The 21,889-nt window shown below is 36.7% G+C and overlaps 1 protein-coding gene across 1 annotated transcript; it reads left to right on the forward strand.

Annotated features, from left to right (window-relative positions):
* The first annotated feature begins 7,743 nt into the window (after positions 1 to 7,743).
* On the forward strand, positions 7,744 to 20,073 carry LOC149008115 (DNA N(6)-methyladenine demethylase ALKBH1C-like). Its single transcript, XM_089165910.1, has 4 exons — positions 7,744 to 8,021; positions 8,782 to 9,372; positions 9,917 to 10,261; positions 19,482 to 20,073. The coding sequence occupies exons 1-4, from the start codon at positions 7,935 to 7,937 to the stop codon at positions 19,755 to 19,757; spliced, it is 1,299 nt and encodes a 432-aa protein (XP_089022036.1). The 5' UTR covers positions 7,744 to 7,934; the 3' UTR covers positions 19,758 to 20,073.
* The last annotated feature ends 1,816 nt before the right edge of the window (positions 20,074 to 21,889 follow it).

A 21,889-nucleotide genomic window follows, 5' to 3' on the forward strand; every position in this document is an offset into this window, starting at 1 on the left:
AGAGTAGTAAGAGACCAATCAGTTTATGCCACAACAAACTAGGCCAACAGGGCTAGGTAATCATTATGTCCTTCATTAAAATGAGACATTTGTAGAATTATCATTTCGCCCTCATTACTGAGTTATGGATGAACTATCAATTGTGATCCACATAAAACAAAACAAAAAGAAAACTCATTTGGCGTAGCCAACATATCTGCTTGAAGAAGTTCTTCTAATTTCGGAAGTGGCTATCGTAGGATTTTCAGGATTTCAATTTCATTGCAAAACATCATTTAACACCAATCGGTTACTTGGTTTCCTTCCCGTCAAATGTGGGTGAAACGGACATCTTCATTTTGACGGATGTCATTAATAATAGAAAAGTAATTTACTAAAAATCAATATTAACCATTAATCAAGGTTATCTAAATATTTTTAAAAAATTAAAATATGTGATTCTTTAAGTACAAGATTTTATAAATAATTTCAAAAACTTTTAAGAATAAGATTACAATTTAGTCATACCATGGGGTAAATGACAATTATGCCCTTTATGTCAATAGAAAATTATGAATTCGGATCACTTCTCATCAGGAGAGCACATAACGCTCTTTTAATATTTTTTCACTACAACATATTGTGTAGGGCCTATGTTTTTAAGTTATTTTTTCATATTTAAATGTATATCTTATACAATATGTGATGAAGAAACATCAAGAAAACATAGAGTAAATTATCCAAACTTGAAAATCATCCCTTTTATCATTACTAGTAAATTTATTTTCTTTGTTTATTAGATGCAGTGCCCTAGAATCTTCTATTGAAAAAGTAATGGACATTGAAAGGATGGAACTTTCATACCCTCAAAGGTAATGGAAACAGGCGTGTAACAACTAACAACCTTGGCTGCTGTGGATTGATGGAAGTAGAGAAAGTGTATTTCACTTTTTGTTAAATTCTTTCTTGTTGCGATCTGATGCTGTCTGCTGTATGTTGCTTAAATTCCCTGCCAATTTCCCAACAACCACTATTTTATGATTTTTTTCGTCAGTGGAAATTGTGGGGGGCGTAGGAAGACGAGCGTGCGTGTTGATTTCTAGTGGGCCCACATGGCCTGCCCGGGTAGGAGCCCACACCTATCGTTTCGCGTCGGGTGTGTAGTACTTTAATTACAATTGTTCGACAGCAGATCATGCTTTAGTGACCATTTGTTTTTGCCACGTGGCAGTAAAGTTCAGTGCTGACGTGCATCTAAGGCCTGCTGACGTAGAGTTTTTTGAAAAATGTTTGCAGTTTTTATCTCGGATCATTATTGGAAGTTGGAACAGGGTGGAGTCCCAATAATACACTTTTGAGCTCCCGCAATGGTACAGAGTTCTAAACGGATTGGATTCAACTCGAATATTCTAATATTTGAATCTGAATTCGATCAAAATACCACTATTTGAGTCCAAATATGAATCTGAATCTAGCAGAAATTTAAGAAGGCATCCAAATTTGAATTCAAAATTTTATCGGATATCCGATAATAATCCGATTGATTATTGATTTGTGATTTTTTTCCTTCCGATTTTCAATTTTTGGTTACCACCTACCGATTTCTAAATCCGATTATCAGTCGTTTTTTAGAGAAAAAAATTTAATACTCTAACCAGATAATTTCTGATTTTCGATTATCCGGTTGTCAATTATCGGCTTCTGAATCCGATTATCATCTATTTTCAGAGAAAAAAATGTTGAATACTTTAATCTATTTGGATAAATTTTTATTCGGATATTATCCAAATCCGGTTGCTTAGCGGACTGATACAGATATTTCTCACTAAGAAAAATGTGGGATGCGGACACATTTAAACGAATACGAATATTAAATTCGGAGGCGGATTTCAACTATCCATTTATAGGTCTAGTGTTTAGAGGTGAACATCTCTCATGAATATATGATGAAAGAGAGATATCAGAATAGTGGCATTGTCTACCCTCAAGGATAAAGAATCTCAATCCGGCAGAGGGGGAATAGATATTCACCATGCATAAGACACATATCTGAATTCATAGATCTCATGTCTTAGAATTGATATTCACATTAGATGGATAATCAAGGTTTGATCCAACTGTTGGTGTAGTAGGGTGCTCTGATTCCTAAGGAGATTGAGGGTATCAACAACAAGGTTGATGCTCCTTGGAATGTAAGAGAAGGAACACAAACACTTCACAAAGCGTTCATATGGTGGTGGTGTTGGGGACTTGAGGCTTTTTTCTACTCAATAAAGTTGTTCTGTACCACCAAAAATTTTTTTTTTCTCCACCTTATAATGGTTTAGGTTCTATTTTTAATACTAATTTTCATTGATTTGGCCTAGTGCTAGGCTACTTCCTCATTTTATATTTTCTATGTACTTGATTGGGTTATGGTGGAATTATAACAATATATATTGATCATTTGTTAACAATTAACCTAAGTTTTTAAACTTATGTCGATTGACAAGTTCAATCCCGCAATGAATTTCCTAAAAGAGAGCAACAACTAAAAATGTGTTTGGTGACAGGTTTTCTTGAGAATGACGTTCTTTGCAATAATTACTTTCTTAACATTTTTATTAAATAACAATAATTTGAGCACAATTTTGATTGTTTGGTAACATTTTGTGCTAAGAACATTTGAGAGATGAAGACTTCAAAAATAATAAAATCTTATGAAGACCAGAAGGACATAGAAGTTGTATTGGAATGATGTTTGGGTGGAGTGTCGTTCTTTGATGTAATTTTAATGCTCTTTTTGTTTTTTAGAATGACAAAACAAGTTAAAGTTGTTTTGCAAAAAAACTTCTCAACATAAAAATTAGGTCGTTTCTGGTCCTTTCAACACGCCCACTACTATCTACAATAATTAGAGAGTTAGTAGGTATGTGACACCATGAACGCACAAGAAAGTGGTCCTCTTGAGCATGTTCCAAATTTACAATGTTACCTATTGGAGGCTTAATAATCTACTTATTCATGATACCTATAAATAGATTTGTTTTATTAGCTTCAAAGGGTGAGGCTTATCTTTAATGACTGGAATAGTATTTAATTCCTCCAAACAACATAATTGGCAATAACAAATTAACAACAATATTAAAGACCCAATTTAAATCATCCTTTTTCCATTTTAGGGAATAACACAGTTTAAGGTACAACTAGAGGGGTCAAGAGATTGGTATTGGTTCATATGAATCCCTAATGGTATTGCTATCTGTAAATGGTTGATTCAATGGCTCCAAAAAAATAAATAAGTAATGGATTTCGATTCTTTTCTGCAAAACCAACAAATTGGGTCCGCCCTAGACCATCGGGCCGATGTGTTTTGCTACCGAAAGGCTAGAGTTGATGAAAATAATATGTTCTAGATCAGCTATTGATACTAAAATTACAGTTACATTAATTGGTTTTCATTTTTTATAAGAAGGTGATTTATTTAAAAGAGTAAGTGAAGCATGAAGCCTTCTTATTAAAATGATCAATGAGCTATGTTAGGGATAACGGATGCACAACTACAAATAGAGAAGAACACAAGCAAAGCACACAAGGGATTTTGATGTTAGGGATAACGGATGCACAACTACAAATAGAGAAGAACACAAGCAAAACACACAAGGGATTTAACGTGGTTTGACAGAACCCTACCTACGTCTACCAGAGAGAAAAGAAGTTCCACTATATTAGAAAAACCTCACACCACTCTCACACCTCTAAAATATTACCATTTGCTTCATTGCCTTCTAGGTTATCTTATAGAGACTATTTATAGAGAAACCTAAAACCCTAATCCCAATGTAATTACAATTTTAACCCAATACTAGTAATTGACTCAAACCGGGGGGGGGAAAGGGAGGGGGGGGGGGGGGGGGGGGGGGGGGGGGGGGGGGGGGGGAAAAGGGGGGGGGGGGGGGGGGGGGGGGGGGGGGGGGGGGGGGGGGGGGGGGGGGGGGGGGGGGGGGGGGGGGGGGGGGGGGGGGAGGGGGGGGGGGGGGGGGGGGGGGGGGGGGGGGGGGGGGGGGGGGGGGGGGGGGGGGGGGGGGGGGGGGGGGGGGGGGGGGGGGGGGGGGGCCCCCCCGCTATTTCAATTACAAATACAACTAAAACTATAATTACATGGACCCACAGAATACAAGACACCCAAACCCAACAATCTCCTCCTTGGCTTGAATTCTGCAAACCACCTTGAAGAAAACTATTGATGATATCTCTCTGCAATCACCCGTCTCTGTGTATCCACCACACCTTATCGCATGACCCACATCCCCTCCAGAGATGTTTTTGTTACCGTCATCACTAAGCCAACATGACTACAGCTCATCGCTGCTATACAACGTGACGTGGCTTTATCTCTCATTTTGTCACAACTAACTTCGAGAGATCACTGCCACTCACCAAATTCAAAGCGAAAGTCACTCGCTTCTTTCCAGATTTGCCCTTGTTTTGCGCATGAACAACCTGCAAATTCTGTCTACCTGTACCCCTAGCCAAAGTGTCAACAAGAGCTCCACCTATTTCAACACTCCTTACAAGCCTGTACAACTTACCAATCTTCTTTCCCCACATCACAACCATTGATCCCCTTGAAACCTTGAGAACTCCACCATCAGATGACCATCTGAAACCTTTAGAATCTAAAGTACTCAATGAAATCAGATTCTTCATTAGATTTGGCACATGTCTAACCCCAGTCAAAGTTCGCACAATCCCATCAAACATGCGAATCCGCACGTTTCAACTCCTACAACCCTTGCTTTTCAAATTATTTGTCATATTGACTATACCACCTTCACATATATGCATGATATATAGCAAACTGATTCTTGACTGAACACATGTTAAAAGAACACCCAGAGTTTAAAATCCAATCTGAAATATACAAACTTGATGATGAAGTCAGAAGGACATCATTGCTCAATAAGACATCAATAGATGATTCATCACTCTCTCCGTCATTCCTTTTCCTATCCTCCTTAAGCCTTAGACAATCTTTCTTTATATGACCTTCTTCTTTGCAATAGTAACAAGTTACTTTGCAACCAACAGACTTTGAGAGACCCCTTGACTTGCATTTGATCCCTCCATTCTCTCATTTGATCTTCCTCTACTATGACCACCCCGTACAACTAAGGCATTACTTTCATCTGACGCCCTATTACCACTATTTTTTCGCCGTGTTTCATTCATTAGCAATGCAGTAATAACATTGTCAAGTTTCAAAGTATCCTTACCAAAAAGTAATGTGGTCACAATGTGATCAAATGACTGAGACAATGATGCCAACAAGAGTAACGTCTTGTCTTTCTCCTTGATCTCCTCATCAAGAGCCGACAACTTCGTTAAAATCTTGTTAAACTCATCCAGGTACTTGTCAAAATTTACTCTCTCTGACAATCGAAGTCCATATAATTGTTTCTTTAAAAATAATCAATTTGTCAACGACTTTGACTTGTACATGCTCTCTAACTTTGCCCAGACTTCCTCTAGATCCGTCACCCCGATGATTTCACGAAAAACATTATCCACAAGATACAACTAGATTGTACTATTTGCTAGATTCTTCAACTCTTGCCAATCGTCTTCCTTCATCGCCTCTAGTTTTTCTGAATTTCTTTCTTCTCTTTTATTTTTTTTTTCTTTCTTTCCTTTCTTCTTCTTTTTTTCTTTCTTGTTTTTTTTTCTTCTTTCTTTCCTTTTTCTTTTCTTCTTCTTTTTTTTTTCTTTTTTTTCTTTACGGTTTTCCTCCACGTTCTCCACTCACTTCACTTTTTCAACTTTTGTTTGTTTTGTTTACTTCCTTCAAAAAGGTTAAAAAAACTTCAAAAAACCACTCCATCGAACCACGCCGTTTTGTGCTTTTCCTTTCTTCTCTCTTTCTTTCTTTTTTTTTTTTTTATTTATTTATTTATTTTTCAATCCGTTCAAAGCATAATAAATAAAAAAAAGATAATCGTACATTCAATTAATTTGTCAAGTTCTTATCCTCTACTTTCTAGATTTTCTCATCCTGCCTACGTCCACCAGAGATAAAATAAGTTTCACTATATCAAAAAACCTCACATCACTCTCACACCTCCAAAGTATTACCCTTTGCTTTCTTGGCCTTTACATTATCCATACTATTTATAGGAAAACTTAAAACTCTAATCTCAATTGAATTACAATTTTAACTCATTACTAGTAATTGACCCAAATTTTGTTTCAATTACAAATATAATCAAAATTATAATTACATTGACCCACAGAATACAAAACACCCAAACCCAACAATTGAAACCATGCTAAAGAATTTGTAATCACATTCTTTTTTTTTTTGGTAGAGTCTGTTACCACATTGACGACTATAGAAATTGAAACCATGCTAAAGAATCCTCCAATTTTTTTTTTCTTTCGTAAATTTCAATTTTGGTTTGTTTGATCAAAAAAATTGAAACGGGTAGGCCTTGGAAATTACCTTAAATTATGGGCCCAATTGGGAGCCCATATTTTGTAGTAAAAGCCCACAAAGAAAACCTATCAAGCTTTATTTGGTCAAGCTAAAAACCTACTAGTTATTAATTTGTTTAGAGTTTTTTACATATGAGTCTTTTTGGTGGACCACAAACTAATGTTGGGTTTTCTTAATGTAATATATTACTTGTAGATCTTTACCCGACTTACACCGTTAGTCGCTACTAAAGATATTCAAGTTTCAAACACTTGAGGGACCAAAATACCCCACAGGTTATTTAGTAATTAATATATATTGTATATATATTAACTATATAATTAATGCTTAATGATAAATTATCTCTTTTGAAAACCATATCAACACATTGTATAAATAACCCGAAGGACACTTTGAACCCTTTATATATGAAACATGGGCGGAACTAGGATTTAACATTGGGGGCCGAAGAATGAAAGTCCAGATAACCTTCCCATTATGGAAACACTAGTGTTTTTTCGCAGTGTGGCCCTTATAAGACCCATTGGAGGTCCTATTTTTAAATTATTTTATTATATTAAGGAATAAGTCCACACATATTTTGTGCGGCCCACACATATTTGAAAAAAAAGACAAATTATTGATAATGATATTTTTTGGGGACAAAATATAGGTAAATTAAATCAATAATACAAAAATATATATATAATAGAGAAGTTAGTTTCTAATTAGAAATGACATTTTGAATTAATACCGCATAAGATTTTTTTTCAAAAATTTCCTTTAATCCACGTTTATAGAAAGATAAGAGAATAAATAAGAAGAAAAGATGAATTAGAAGAGAGGAGAGAATAAATAGGGATTGAAAAATTAATTTTTAATTAAGAATAACATTTATATTCATTATTTTACTTTTAAAAATTGTTTTCAATAGGGTCCAAATAATAATATTTCAAATGTGAAAAGAGAAAAAATTGAAAAAATTAAGAAAATTACTGTAAAATAGAAAAAATCAAAGAAATAATATAATTTAAAAAAAATCAGAGGCCATGGCCTACTGAGTACGCCCTTGGTTTGAAATTTGAGTATACTTTTTTTTTTAACCAAATTTGAAAATTCTTAATGGTTTAGTTTATGGTTCACTAAATGGATTCAGACGTAAAAAAACAGAAAAAGTTATTAGTTTATTATAAAATTACTGGCACAATGCAAATTAAATGTACAGTAAATTTTTTGAATATTTATTAATTAATATTTAACGATTAATAATAAAAAAATCTCATGAATCTTCGATTTCGGGTGGGAATAGGAAAAAGGCGAGATGCTCAGAGCTTTTAATGAATAGCTTAGAAGAACGAAGCGTCGGAGTGATTATCGGTTACTCCATTATTAATTTCTCCAATCTTTGCTCTTCTTCCTTGCTACTGTTAATCTTCTGGCATTTCGTCCATAAAGAAACCCTACTTTTTCCCGCCAAGAGTTTACGCCTTGTTCCGTAGGAACGATGACGAGTCGCAGCGGTGAGCGGAACAGCTTGAATCGTGATCGTGGTCGTGGACGTGGTCGAGGTCGTGGTGATGGTGGAAAACCTGTAAGTGTTTCATCTTCTCCTTCATTGCTATTAAGTTCTTGATGCAAAAAACTTGCAGAACATTCTCTTACATGGTTAGGAATCTGTATTGTTTCCTGATTCCCTGAATAACAGAAACCTAAATAAGTAACGGCATTTGTTTTCAGACGTTATTGTACTAACGCAGACCCGAATGATGAAGATACTTGATTCATAACATCTGTACATTTTGTTGCTTCGTGTGGCTTATCCACTGCTATAAATGTAAAGTTTCAATCAAATATTTACCCATCGAGATCCAATTTTTAACCCTTGAAACATGATTTTGAGAACCAAAACACACCATTTAGTTGGTTTGTGTTTTTCTTCACTGAGGTGGAGATATTTAAGTTCACACAAGACTTCAAGAACAAGCGGATTTGGATAAACTCCACAATATGATAGATTTCTTGTTTTAAGTTTCGTTAATTTTACGGGTAAATATGATTATCGCAGATTATCGCTCTGCAATAATCCGTTGGTAATCTACCATCCACTGTTACTTGTTACTTGAGAAGGAGAGGCAATCTAAAAAAAAATTATATTATATTATTTATTTAATTTTTTGGGTTGTTTACTCGGTTGTTGGGGGAGTGAGTAAACAACCCAAGTATACTGGCAGTTTTGGTTGAGTTGAATGTGTTATTTTTTCCTTGTTTTCGGTGAGACATATGCCCTCGTGAGTTGAATTCTTAAATTTTTTCCTTCTTCTCTGTGACATTTGCTCTTATTTACTTGACAGAATGGACGTATGTCTTCTTGTTGGGTTCCCAAAGAGAGATCAGCAAATACAGAAAGTATTCCGCAGGATTGTGCTTCACAAAACAGTGTGGTGGACAGCTCACCACAGCCGAAGAACTCTTTAGAGGATTCTGTCAATAGCAAGGAAGTTGGTTGTCAATCTGTTAGCAGGGTTGATTCTTCTCAGGCACCGCAGGCTCAGCACAGTCAACATCAAGCACATTCACCTGATTTAGCTCCAGCTGACAGTCAACACCAATCATATTCACCTGGTTTACCTTCTGCCTGTCGGCCAAATACGTATAATATTAACAGGAACATACCTTTCCTCACTGAAAAAACTCATCATGAGAAGATACCATCTGAGAAGTCAGCAGATCACCTTAGAAAGGAAAATTCTGAGCTGGTATCCGTGGCTGAGCCTTTTGATATATGCCAAAGTAAAAAAGGGATTCCATTAGCACTAAAACCTTCTTTATTTGCAACAAACAAAGCAAAGAGGAATGAACAAGAGTGCTCCAGGATTGGTGAAAAACATATCCTGAGGCAAGGAATGGTTCTTCTGAAAAAATACATCAGTCAAAGTGATCAGGTACCACTTCCCTCAATCCTTCTAAGTACTTCTGTGTATGTTCAAATATTGGTATTGCTGCTTTCCAGATTAATCTACAAGCTTCATAGTCATTAGATGCTTAATTGGGAAGAATAAAGAGAGAATCATTAACTTACTGTAGATCTATAGGTTGACTCACCGATCAATTATTTCAGCCTCATTTGCATGAAAATTTATTTTTATCATATTAGTATCACTCTGGATGGTCATAAATATATCATGCATAATGTTAGGATGTATATTGCGGATTTTCCTTTTGTATTGAATCATGCAGCTTCCCTGCCTCCCGAAGAAAGAAATTAGTGCTTTTACAGTCCTCATCGAGTTAGTTCTTTTTTCCGATACATTTGGTAGCTGTTGGCAACCCCTATCCCTCCTGTGCATTGATGTTACTGAGCATATTGTGAAATGGTTGTGGTGACTTTGTGCTTCTTGTTTTTGCATCCAAAAGGGGAGAAAAAATGAAAAGCATCCCATTTAATGTTGACTATATCTTAACTTTTCATCATTTATTTGTTAATAGATCAACATCTGGAAGAAGTGTCGGGAACTTGGTTGTGGTCCTGGAGGATTCTATCAACCTGGTTACGGAGATGGTGCCAAATTACGTTTGCAAATGATGTGCCTTGGTAAGAATTGGGATCCAGAAACAAGAGACTATGGAGATCGTCGATCAATTGATGATGCATGTCCACCCAGTATTCCTATTGAATTTAAGCAGTTGGTTGAATGTGCAATTCGAGATTCCCAAGACTTCATAAAGAAAGAATCTAAAGTTAGCAACATAGAAGAGGTTCTTCCCGGGATATCACCAGATATCTGCATTGTTAATTTCTATACAGAGAATGGGAAACTTGGTCTCCATCAGGTGTGAAATTTAATTCCTGCATGCTTACTATTATCCTGCTTCTTAGAGTTTTGTGTAGTGACATGTTCAATGAAAAACATAAAATGGATTCAGCCATTCAAAATGACAATCAGAACTCAAAGATAGATTTATCATGTGCTAAATTATTTCATCACGTGATTGTACTCAACTGATGAAGTTCAGTTAAATTGTTCTCTAATTTAAAGGAATTTAGGATTCGTGTCAAGGAGTATCTAAAGTGTTAATGTACTCTACTTTAGCTTTTTCCCAACTAACTCTTTTTTGGTGAATAAAATAATAAATTCCCGACTGACTTGAGTTTATAATGCAGTCAAGCTTTGCTGATCTTGATATGTATCAGGCAATTTAAGGTTGAAACCCTGCTGTTCTAGGTGAAAAGACAGTGGACAGCAGCTAACAATGCACCAAATACCCTGTGGCTAAGGTTGGTTTGACTTCCAAAACCTTGGATATTAGGGTTTAGGAGGTCTAGGGTTAAGAGGGAAATGGAATCTAGGGTTCGGCCAGGCTTGTGTCAGGGCTGGAACTAGAAGAGAATAATTCTGTTTTAACTGATTATGAATTTTACAAAAGTATTCTCAAGCTAAGGTTTAGGGTTTTGTGATTTCTAGGGTTTCTAGGCTAGGGTTAGGGTTAGGCTTGGGGTTGAATTTAGCGTAGTGTTCTTACATTAGAATGGGATTGTAATGAAGGATTATGGAAGGAAAAACCTAAACTAAGGGTGTAGGGTTTTAAAGAATTTTCTGGTTTTCTAAGCTGCCACAAATAGAAAGAGAAGGAGCAGCAGGAGGAGGAGAAGAGAAGAGAATGAGAAGATGGGGCTGAGGAATGAAGTGGATAGGAGAGAAGGGTCTAAGGTGGGGAAGGGTAACCACCGTAGGGTTCTAGAGGGAAGGGGAAGGGCTTGAGATGGGCTGGGGGCTGGGAATGGAATGAAAAGTAGGCATATTTTATTTGCAAGATAAAAAGGGGTGGGAAAAATATACACATGGGACCCAGTTGTAGTGGGGGTGGGGGAATAGGAAATGAAAAGAGTTTGTGCGAAAAATTGCACATGTTGGTCCCACTCTTATTATATCCCTCATTTTCCCTCAAAGTCCCACTAAATATGTGGGACTTTTAAAAGAGATGGGGTGGAAAAAGTGGAATGCCACTTCAACAAACAAGCTTCCTTAATTTAAGGAAGCTTGTTTGCTAGTTTCCCACCCTATTGAACCAAATAATCCAAATGTTGGAATTTTGTGGAAAAAATGTTACTTTTCCCACCCTACTTCAAATTCTTAAGCAAATGATAGCTTAGGGTTTTGTGATGGGGGAGGGTGCCACGAGTTAGAGGGGATGGGGGAGGAAAAGGGGCTGGGGTTGTATCTACTTGTTGTTGGAGATTTGAACCGCAGAAAAATTGAAGGACCAAGGCTGCTGCAAGCATGAAGATGAGAGGGGATGGTATGCAGGAAAATTGCAGAATTTTAATTAGCACAAAGCAGTGGGATTTCTCCTAGGATCCCACAATCCCAACTCTTCCTTTAAAATCAGTTTTTCATTCAATTAATCAAGTGTAAATCTGTTACATGTCTAGAGGGCTATATTTATAGTCTCTTACGAGAAGGTGATAATCAGACATTTATCATTATTTATTTGATTTAGTTTTCCGTAATTAATTAGAAGAGTGCTAATTGAGTATCTTTGTGTCTTTTTTCGGAATAAGGTTATTTTGGTTATTACAGATAAAATGGAGTAAAGCTGACAAAGATATTAGATACTGGTAGATTTTAATCAAATTAAAATCATGGATTTAATCTTGCTACCCAAGAATCATGAATGCTGAGATTTGATTTAATTTATGCAAGGTGAGCATGAATCTTAGGCAGTTGGAAACTATTGGAGGCCTAAGGAACAAAATTAGTGACAAGATAAAAAAATTTTGCAAACAGATTCACCTCGGGTATTTTGGGCATAACCCTCTTGGCTAAACTCGGATTGAGGTGATTCAAGATGTTATGGAAACATGACCAAAAAAATCTGTGACTTTCTAGTTTTGAGTTTTCCTAGATTGGAACAAATAAGGGTCAAATTAACGGGTAAAGAGCACGAACTTATACTGTACGGGGGAGATTAAAAGGAGGAGACAACCATGGATAGAACAGGAGAAGGCAAAGAGAGAGGCTTTCATCTCTCACTCATTGCGCAAGAAGAAGACCACGAACTAGTTTCCACCCCTCCTCTATCCAGGAGTTCAATAACGTTTTTTGTCTGAAACTGAAGCTTTGGTCAGAGTGCTGCGATTAGTAGCAGTCCTTGCAAGAGTTTCAAATCCATTATTATTTGTTTTATGAGTTGTTTTTGGTAATAAGTAGTTAGTTGCTTTTTCTTTGGAATGTAGATGAACCATTGTTTATTTCATTATTTGATAGTCATATGCATTCTGGTTGATGTTTTTAATTGTGTTTATGATCGATGTGCTCTATAGCTAAGCAAACTTAGCGTGCCAAGCTTTAGTGAAGGACGATACTCTTGCAAAGATAGAGCATATATAGGAAAGACCATATTTTATTTTGAGGTGTAGAGCGAAAATCGACTAGTGAAAAGCATTGGGGATTCTAAATCCCAAAGACCCTCTTTTATTCATAGTTAAAGTTTTTGCACTAATTATCACTAATTATCGGTTTAATTTCTTTGTGTTTCTTTAAGTAAAATAAAAAAGTTCAGATTTACTTTAAATTAAGTTTTGTTCAATTTAATCTTGGTAGTTAACCAATCAAAAATAAAGTCGTATACTAATCTAACTAGCAGAAAGTACAGGGTCAAACTTGAGGGAACTAAAAGGCTAAGTTACCGAGATTGAATTGAACAAAACCTAATAAATCTGAATTTAGACTAATAAGAGTGTGAATACTTTAACTATGAATAAGTGAGGGTCTTTGGAATTTTGAATCCCTAACGCTTTTCACTAATCGGATTTAGCTCTACACCTTAAAATAAGAGATGGTTTTTCCTAGATATGCTCTATCTTTGCATGAGTATTGTCCTTAGCTGAAGCTTGACATGCTTAGTTTGCTTATCTATAGAATAACGGATTTGAAACTCTTGCAAGGACTGCTACTAATTGCGGACAACACTCTGGCTAAAGCTTCAGTTTCAGACCTAAACCACAATTGAACTCTTGGACAGAGGAGGGGTGGAGACTGGTTCCTGGTCTTCTTCTTGCTCAATTAAAAAGTGAGAGATGAAAGCCTCTCTCTTCGCCTTCTCCTATTATATCCGTGGCTGTTGCCTCGTTTTTATCTCCCCCCGCCCACTATAATTTCGTGCTCTTTAGCCTTTAATTTGATCCTTATTCGTTCCGATTCTAGGAATACTCAAAACTAGAAAGTCGTAGATTTTTCCCATCATGTTTCCATAACATCCTAAATCACCTCAATCTGAGTTCAGACAAAAGGGTTACACCTAAAAAACCCGAGGTGAGTTTGTCTGCAAGATTTTTGGATCTTGTTACCAATTTTGTTCCTTAGGCCTTCACCTGTTTCCAATTTGGCTAATATTTGTGCTTGCCGTGCATGAATAGCGTTCATGATTCTTGGGCAGCAAGATTGAATCGCATGATTTTAATTTTATTAAAAAATCTACCAATAACTACTATCTTTGTCAACTTTGTTCTATATTATTTGTAATAACAAAAATGACCTTGTTTTTCTTTAAAAGACACAAAGTACTCAATTAGCTCTCTTCTAATTAATTAAGTATAAGAAGTTAAATCAAATAAATAATGATAAATACATGATTATCAAACACCCCAACATTTAATTGTTTGCTAGTCCTTGAGCAAAATGAGACAATAAAAGCAATACTAAAAATAACTAAAAAAAACCTAACTCACTTTCTTAGGAATCACGATTGCACTTAGTATGTGCAACACGCCTTTAAAGCCCTAGGTTACCTTGTGGACGAGTTGTGTTTCGTGAATGTTTGCAGATAATATACACACACAATAGTGTTTTTTTAATTATTCTGGCAATAATAAGAGTAAAAAGATAGACTCCAAGATACGGACACTCCATGAAAGATTGAAGGGAATATAGGCACCCCCACATTGAGCTTCTTACACCCCCTCTTGACTCTTGAGTCTAGCTCTAGGCAAACAATTCAAGTGATAAGTCTTCTCTTATTTTCAGACCACCAGTTCACCCTCGGATAAGACTAATCTAGGTACCAAGAACTTAGGATTATGACCTCCTCAGACATTTCGTAAGCATATTAATTTGATTATTTCGTTAACACACACAATTCTAGTCTTTGCAATGTCTTGCCTCTTAAGCTTTCTCGATGGCCCATGTATTGAGTGTTGGGTCAGCTACTCTCAAGCCAGATGGCCTTAAGGGATGTGGTGTAGAACGCCTCTAGAACTTACTTACTCAAGCCAACTAGGCTACAGGCCACGACTGGACACAAGAGACCCCAACTGTTTGACGCGAGGCTTGATGTTGGTGAAACCAAGACCCAGTTACTAAGAAGGAGGTCTATACTTTAAACTTCAACATAATTTTTTCATATTATACTTCAATTCAATTCACATTTAAACAGTTTAAAATCGGTCTCAACTCGTCACCAAAAGCATAAGGCAATACAAGACAACTAGATGGTCAAACTATTCGGACTACTTGGAGTTCCTATTTGCCGATTCGACCTCAATCTTAAAATGTAAAACCCATTACTATTCTCTCAAGAGGGTGCTCATTACATCAGTTGGGATTTCTAAAACCCTTAAACTTTAATTTCGCTTCCAAGCAAGGAATTTAATGTAATTCTTACCAAAGCCAGAAAAAAAAATTTAGGCACTTTTAATCTCTTTGACAATGCTCCACCTACTATCAACAATTCTTACTTGAGTTGACCCCCCCATACTTTAATTATGTAGTGATCTCAGTGCATGTAAAGAAAAAGAATATACATGGCTTAGGCCTTGTATCTAGTGTAGCCTCAAGTAGAGCTGATAGACAAGGATCCATGTAGCTTACCCCATTTAGTTGGGTTAGTCTACTTGTTGCTGTTGTATTGTATTGATCCATTCAGCTGTTGAATATGTGAGAAAACTTATTATTAATTTTTAGATCAGTATTGTTCTACTAGCAAGCCTTATAGAGTTTTGGGTGTGGTTCTGGCTTACCAAGGATTTAAATCATGGTAACAGTCGGTCAATTTTGATGCTGGTTGACGATTTCATGATAGATTGGTCCATTTCTAGATCAGACAAGCCCTTTTTTGTTTTAAAAGTACGTCCATATCATATTATGCAATCTATAACAACTCGATATGAGCCAAACAATCAGAGATAGAATGTCATGTTGCACTTTATTGATCAAACCCATTTATTGAAATTGTATGAAAAGGCTATTATTGATTTTGTGATCATTTTCTCCTAGAAACCTTATAGAATTTACACCAAATCACTGGTCCAATACTTCATATTAAACCGATGTTTTCAATCGTAGCATTTTTGGAAGCTACATCAGTTCAACCTTGTCAATTACCAGAGTGTGTAGACTGTCTTTGCATTTACCCCAGGTTGAAAAATACTGTTGTGATGGCAATCATCCTTGTCAAAGATCTTATATATGGCAGAAAGAGGACAAAGAAAGTAGTAAACCTGTTGCTGCTCCACATCATTATTAGTATTGTTAACCATGCCAGGGTTGTGCGCTGGCTCAAAATAGGCTATCTTTCTTTCTTGCTCCTCCAGAGCTGCACCCATTAGACCTACTTCACTAGCAAAAGTGACCAAATGGGTAGGACAGCTGGCAAACAAATGTCTGTACTTGCATGTAAAGCACTTTTTCTCTACCCGTGGCTTCAAAGGAGGTCTCAGAACCATGACCACCAGGTGCAAGATATCTGTGTTTAGGCCTTGAGGATGCTGTAGAAGATCCACTGACTTGTGGCGTACAGATGACTTGGTCAAGAAGGAAGTTTACATCATTGCATTTGGATAAGGTGTTTGAGAATGTCTTAATTTATGTTTTATGCTACTAATTATATGCCATCCTCCATCATAAGCAGTCAACTGGCCATGTTCCAATACTGTTATATGGTCATGCCTCAGCTGTGCAAACTTGAGATGCACATGTTGATTGTAGTTGGCCAGTGAAAATCATGGGTTCTTGGCCACTATTTCAGCTCAAGGTTTGGCCAGCTTGATGGCACAAATTCAATACTATTGTCATGCTTGACCTACCTGACTCGAGCTGTACCCTTTTGTTTTACTTGAATAAATAAAAGCTTTCTAACCTCAGTCACCACATACTGTTGGAAGAATGTCTATAGGCTCTGAATCCATTTATGGTATTTGTCCCCAAAGGAATTGACGAATTGTCGACGTTCAAGTAAACCGGGGCTTGGGCCAGACTTCAGGATTTCCTTTCAATGAACCAGCAGTAATCTAGGGGTTTTAATTCTGCTGTTTATGGAAAATTTCAGGTGGACGGAAGCTGATAGAATCCAATTATGCCCTACGGCTAGGGTATGGGGGTGTCTGTGGTTGATGTACGTATGATGCTCAGATTCAGCTAAAGCTGTCTTGGGGCTGGAAAAAGAAGAAAATATCTGATCTAACAGAATTTAAGGTTGCAGAATTATTCTTCAAACAAGGGTTTAGGGAATCTTGGTTTTTGTAATTTCTACGGTTTCTAGGGTTTTGGGAATTTAGGGATATGGGGTTCCTTTGTGATATGGTTTGTGAAGGGATGATTTTCTTTGGGGTGGGGAAGGTCAGGTTAATGTTTTGTGGTCCAATATGTTCTAAGGATCTCAAAGATACGAAACCCATCCCATGGGAGATATGGGATGAATTTCTTGAGATGGAAGCTTGGGTCTATAGGTTGAATGGGTTGAAATTGGGTTCTAAGGTTACTAGAGTTGGGGGATGAGGTTCCTAAATTTTGGACAGATCTAATGATTAGATTGGTGTAGATCTGACCTTGAAATTTGGGTTTCTAAAAAGTCCAAAAATTCAAAGAAAATTCAAGAAAGTAAAAAAGAAGGGTGTGATGAAAGGGGAAGAAGGAAGGCTAGGGATGGGGTTGGGAATGCAATACTTGTTGGGAAAGGGGGCTATTGATCAATTGAAGAAAATTGGAGACTATGAAGAAGAATTTGAGAATTCGAAAAGAACTCATATCCCTTATAAAAAGAAAAAAGAAAAGAAACCTAGGTCATGGGCTTCGTTCCCTTTGAATCCTACAACTCGAGACTTATTTTCTTTATAAGGCTTTTACGTGTAATTTACATAAGTTGGGGTGAAACTCTTGTTGCCTCCCTTGAGTGGGTTATATTACATGTAACTCGATCCAATATTACATGTAGCACACAACTAATAGTATCAATTAAGTCCCAAAATGAAATGACCAAAATACCCTCCTAATATCAATTTACTAAACTACCCTTGTGTCTCATCCCATACCCAACCCTTATGTGGGTGAAGGGATTCCGTGTCGCCCGTTTTCTTTTTACACCTTGCCAGAAACCACCCACCACCGCTGGAAATGAGCTCACAACAACTAGAACATGAGTCTTTTATAGAACTCTTGAACAAGGATAACTTGCAAAATAAACAACCAACTACTTAGACAAGGACTCTTCAATAACTTGACTAAAGCAAAACCAAATTTAAAAATAAAAAGATGTAGACTCTTAACAGCATTTTGCACCAAACTAGCCCTACTGGTGCTCCAAAAGTGGGATAATATGACCAAAACACCCTTGGTTGCACCTCTGGGGGTTTGTGGGGGGGGGGGGTTGAAAGTCAGATTTGATGGACAAGCATAAAATTCCGAGATTTATGAAGATATCCAAGATATTATGAAGATCTCGCAAAGATTTGACTAAAATAAATCCAAGATATGAACCAAGGTGACTGAGATATTCTTGATATCCAAGATACCGGAGATAATAGAGATTTGATTGAGATATGCAAGATCTCAGTTGAGTTGGAGTTATCTAAGGCTTCGCATCTCATCTCACCTTTGTGAGAAACTGAGACCACACAATTCTCCTTCCATGATCTTCAAAAGGTTGACCAGCCCCGTGGACCCGTGGTAGTAGTACAATATGTCGTGGTGGTGGCGTTGGCAACATGAGACTGGTCCTGCGGGAATAACCCAAATGTGTAATATTTTTATTTATTTCTTTTCTTTCTAAAACTGAAGTTTGTCTGGTCAGAACCTGATAGAATCTGCGATCGCCCGCATTCCATTTTATGCCCTGCTTAGGTTTTGAGGAATAGGAATGGCCATGAGAATATTATGGGGATTGTAGATTAAAATAATGTCTTATTCTCAATGTTTTACATTCTGGGTTTTATTTTTTTGGACAACACATTCTGGATTTTATGAAGATCCCAACTGCAACTTGTATCCCAAGCTATGTGGCCTTGACTGCTTTGCCCTTGATGTGTTGACTCCTTTTTGTAGTGCTCTGGTATATGTACAGTTTATAGTCGTGATGACACTTCTGTTTCTTTGTGTGTGTAACCATTGGATTTCATACATGTCAGACCCAAGTAGGTATGTGCAAAATCTGTGGAGAGCATTAGTTTAAAGCTCGAGTTGTCATGTCAACCTAAGTCCAATACCAAGTCCCAAAAAATTTTCATTGTATCAAAACAAGTGTTTTCTGGATACTCATTGAATTTGAAATGTTTTCATTGACCTATGTTCCCCTGAAAATTTCTGTGGCACTTATTACTTATTTGTGTATTGTAATGATGAAACAATAAGAGATGGAGAGAAGTGGTTTTCAATGCTGGCTGCCAGCGTCTCTTTGGAAGTTAGTTAACAGTGTTGTAGTTAATTGGTGTCATTACTGTCATACTTCAAAGGTTAATAGATTGATATCTTTGTATTTGGCTTATATGTGCTGTGGGTACAAGGAAAGCACAGACGACAATGGCAAGATGTGCCACCACCCATTAGTACAGGGTTGATAATACCCTTGCACTATTCCCTCAGTAGGGATAATACCCAGTGGGATCATCACAACCCGTTGACTCTGGAAGATTCTTTAAAGTCATGTCATCCATTTATTTTCACAACACATCCCCTAAATTTTGTTGGAGTTTTTGCAAATAAATTGATAGCAGTTTGATGATTAGAGTTGCTATTGCCCATGATGCACTAGTAAGAATTTTCTGATTTCTCATGCATGGCAGGATCGAGATGAAAGTAGGGAGAGCTTAGAAAGGGAATTACCTGTCGTCTCATTATCCATTGGTGACTCAGCAGAGTTTCTATATGGAGACAACAGAGAAATTGAAAAGACAGACTCAGTTGTTCTTGATTCTGGTGATGTGCTAATATTTGGAGGTAATGCAAGGCATGTATATCACGGTGTGTCAAGTATTAAGCGAAACTCAGCTCCTGCTTTTCTGGCTGAAGAAGCAGATAGTCGTCCTGGACGTTTAAATCTCACATTTAGAAAGTTCTAGCAGCTTCTCTCTCTGTCTCTCTCTGTCTCTCTGTATGATAGCTTGTGAGTAAGCCCTTTCTTTTGATCCACATGAGATATGTGAAGTCTGGTAATTTTTTGGCTCATCAAAGTTATTGCAGTTTGCAGATTCACATAAACTTTGTTGAGGAGCATGAGTAGATTTGTATGTCATCAGTTATTACATGTATAGCTGCATAGCCAGGCATCTTATGCAATTAGTAAACAAATATTAAACCTTGCTTAATTTGCCCTCCTTCATCCTCTTCTGAACATCCCCCATTGTCAAATGCATATATGCCATGATAAATTGTTGGGTAGAGTATATATAACAGAGACCTAGCTTGCTCCCATCGTTGATATGGTAAAACTTCCATCTGTGTTAATAATCGGATACCTGTACCTAACAGCCTTTTATGCTAATTGCAAATTCTTTTTTTCATAATTTTTGAGAATTTTTCCTCCAGTTGATTGTCTTAAACACAGTTTACCCTCCTCTTGACTTTCCTTCATCTGGTAAACTTACTGTCAAAAATCCACGTGGAAATGAAGAAAAGAAAAAAAAAGGAAATGAGAAACAAAATGCAGCTTAAAAAGGGTTCCTCTGCTTTGTGATTCTTGTAGTTCCTGCTCTGTGTTGGTTCTTTCGACCTCAGCAAAATGTTAATATAGAGCTCCAAAGCCCACCTTGGATCTCAAAAACCGAATTGTTAATCTTCTGGGCAATTGCTCACCTTGAGCTCAAATACCCAACTGTTTTATAGTGTTTAAAGGCTTCTATATTCTCTTTCAGTTTGGGTATTTAGAGTTCCGACACATGGAAGTCTGACCTCCAATCTTTATGGAGCTTCAGAAGATTGAAAAGGAAGCAAATTTGGTATTCTTACTTGTAGTGTTAGGTGAAGCATCTTCCTTGTGAATTCTGAACTGCAAATCACCACAAGATGAAGGAATTACTGAGGATCTTAACAGACCAATTTGACAATTGAAAATGACCCATCTAGTATCCGTATGCATTTTACCAGAAGAAAATAAAAATAAAAATCTGTGTGCTGTTCCATGGCTCAAACTACCAATTAGTGGTGTTCTTTTTTTGTTTTATTTTTTCCCTGAATCATTCTTGAGGAGGGCACTGTTATGTAAGTTCTCTGTTATGCAACATCAAAACCAAGATTGTGCATCACCTTACTTCAAATATTTGATAACATCTAATACGGGACACTCTAGCTCTAGAATAGGACTAATCCTGGTACGCACAATCTTTACGCTGGAAATCTTCACTGTGATGATCGTAATAGCCAGCATTTTGTACACAATAGGTTCGGTCACCTACAACAATGGCCTCGTAACAAGTATCTGTTTCCGGTTAAGGTAAACATTGTCCCCGAAGGATGAACTCAAAAGAACTCAGCAAGTAGTTCAATCACAACTAGTTCATTTATTTAACGCTAGTTCAAATTTGTTAGGATACATATTAACTACCAACTAGTTTTCTTTTCTCCATTTTGAGAAGGGCATTGCTTTATATGCCATTTGTTAAGCCTTATAATTTGTTTATCCAATTATCTTATATGCTAAAATCAAATCTAAGATTGCTTATCACCTTATTTCAAATATTTGTATGTCAACAACTAGTCCAAATTTGGTAGGATGCGTATCAAATAAATGGAAATTAGAGGAACCAAATATATATATACTCCATGACACTTAATTATAATAATAAGAAATCTATTACCATACCTATTGAGAAATATACATAATATCCATATGAGGTATCATACAGATTGAAAAAATGGTAACTTCAGAAGGAAATTACTAGTACAAATCTAGTGGGTTTTCATGTGACTTCTAGTGAGGTGAACCCACAAGAAAGGATCTCTTAGCTAAAGTTAAGAGAACCCACCAGAAATCCTCAAATGAGATGAAGCCTGAGTGCTTAAATAATTCCAAATAGACAAATAAAGTCTTTGTATTCTTCAGGCAAGCTATTATCAAAGGTTGATTATTCCCCACACAAATGATAGAGCTTTCTAGAGCATTCTGATAGAATCAATCATTTTTTTAGGTTGAAGTCTTTATCTAAATGATCCAGCAACCTTAGTGGCTGGCCAATTCAGTATATGATTTGGACCA

This window comes from Hakea prostrata, chromosome 8, assembly GCF_041222555.1.
Source record: "Hakea prostrata isolate BN-2017 chromosome 8, UWA_Hpros_2, whole genome shotgun sequence".
Taxonomy (NCBI): Eukaryota; Viridiplantae; Streptophyta; class Magnoliopsida; order Proteales; family Proteaceae; genus Hakea; species Hakea prostrata.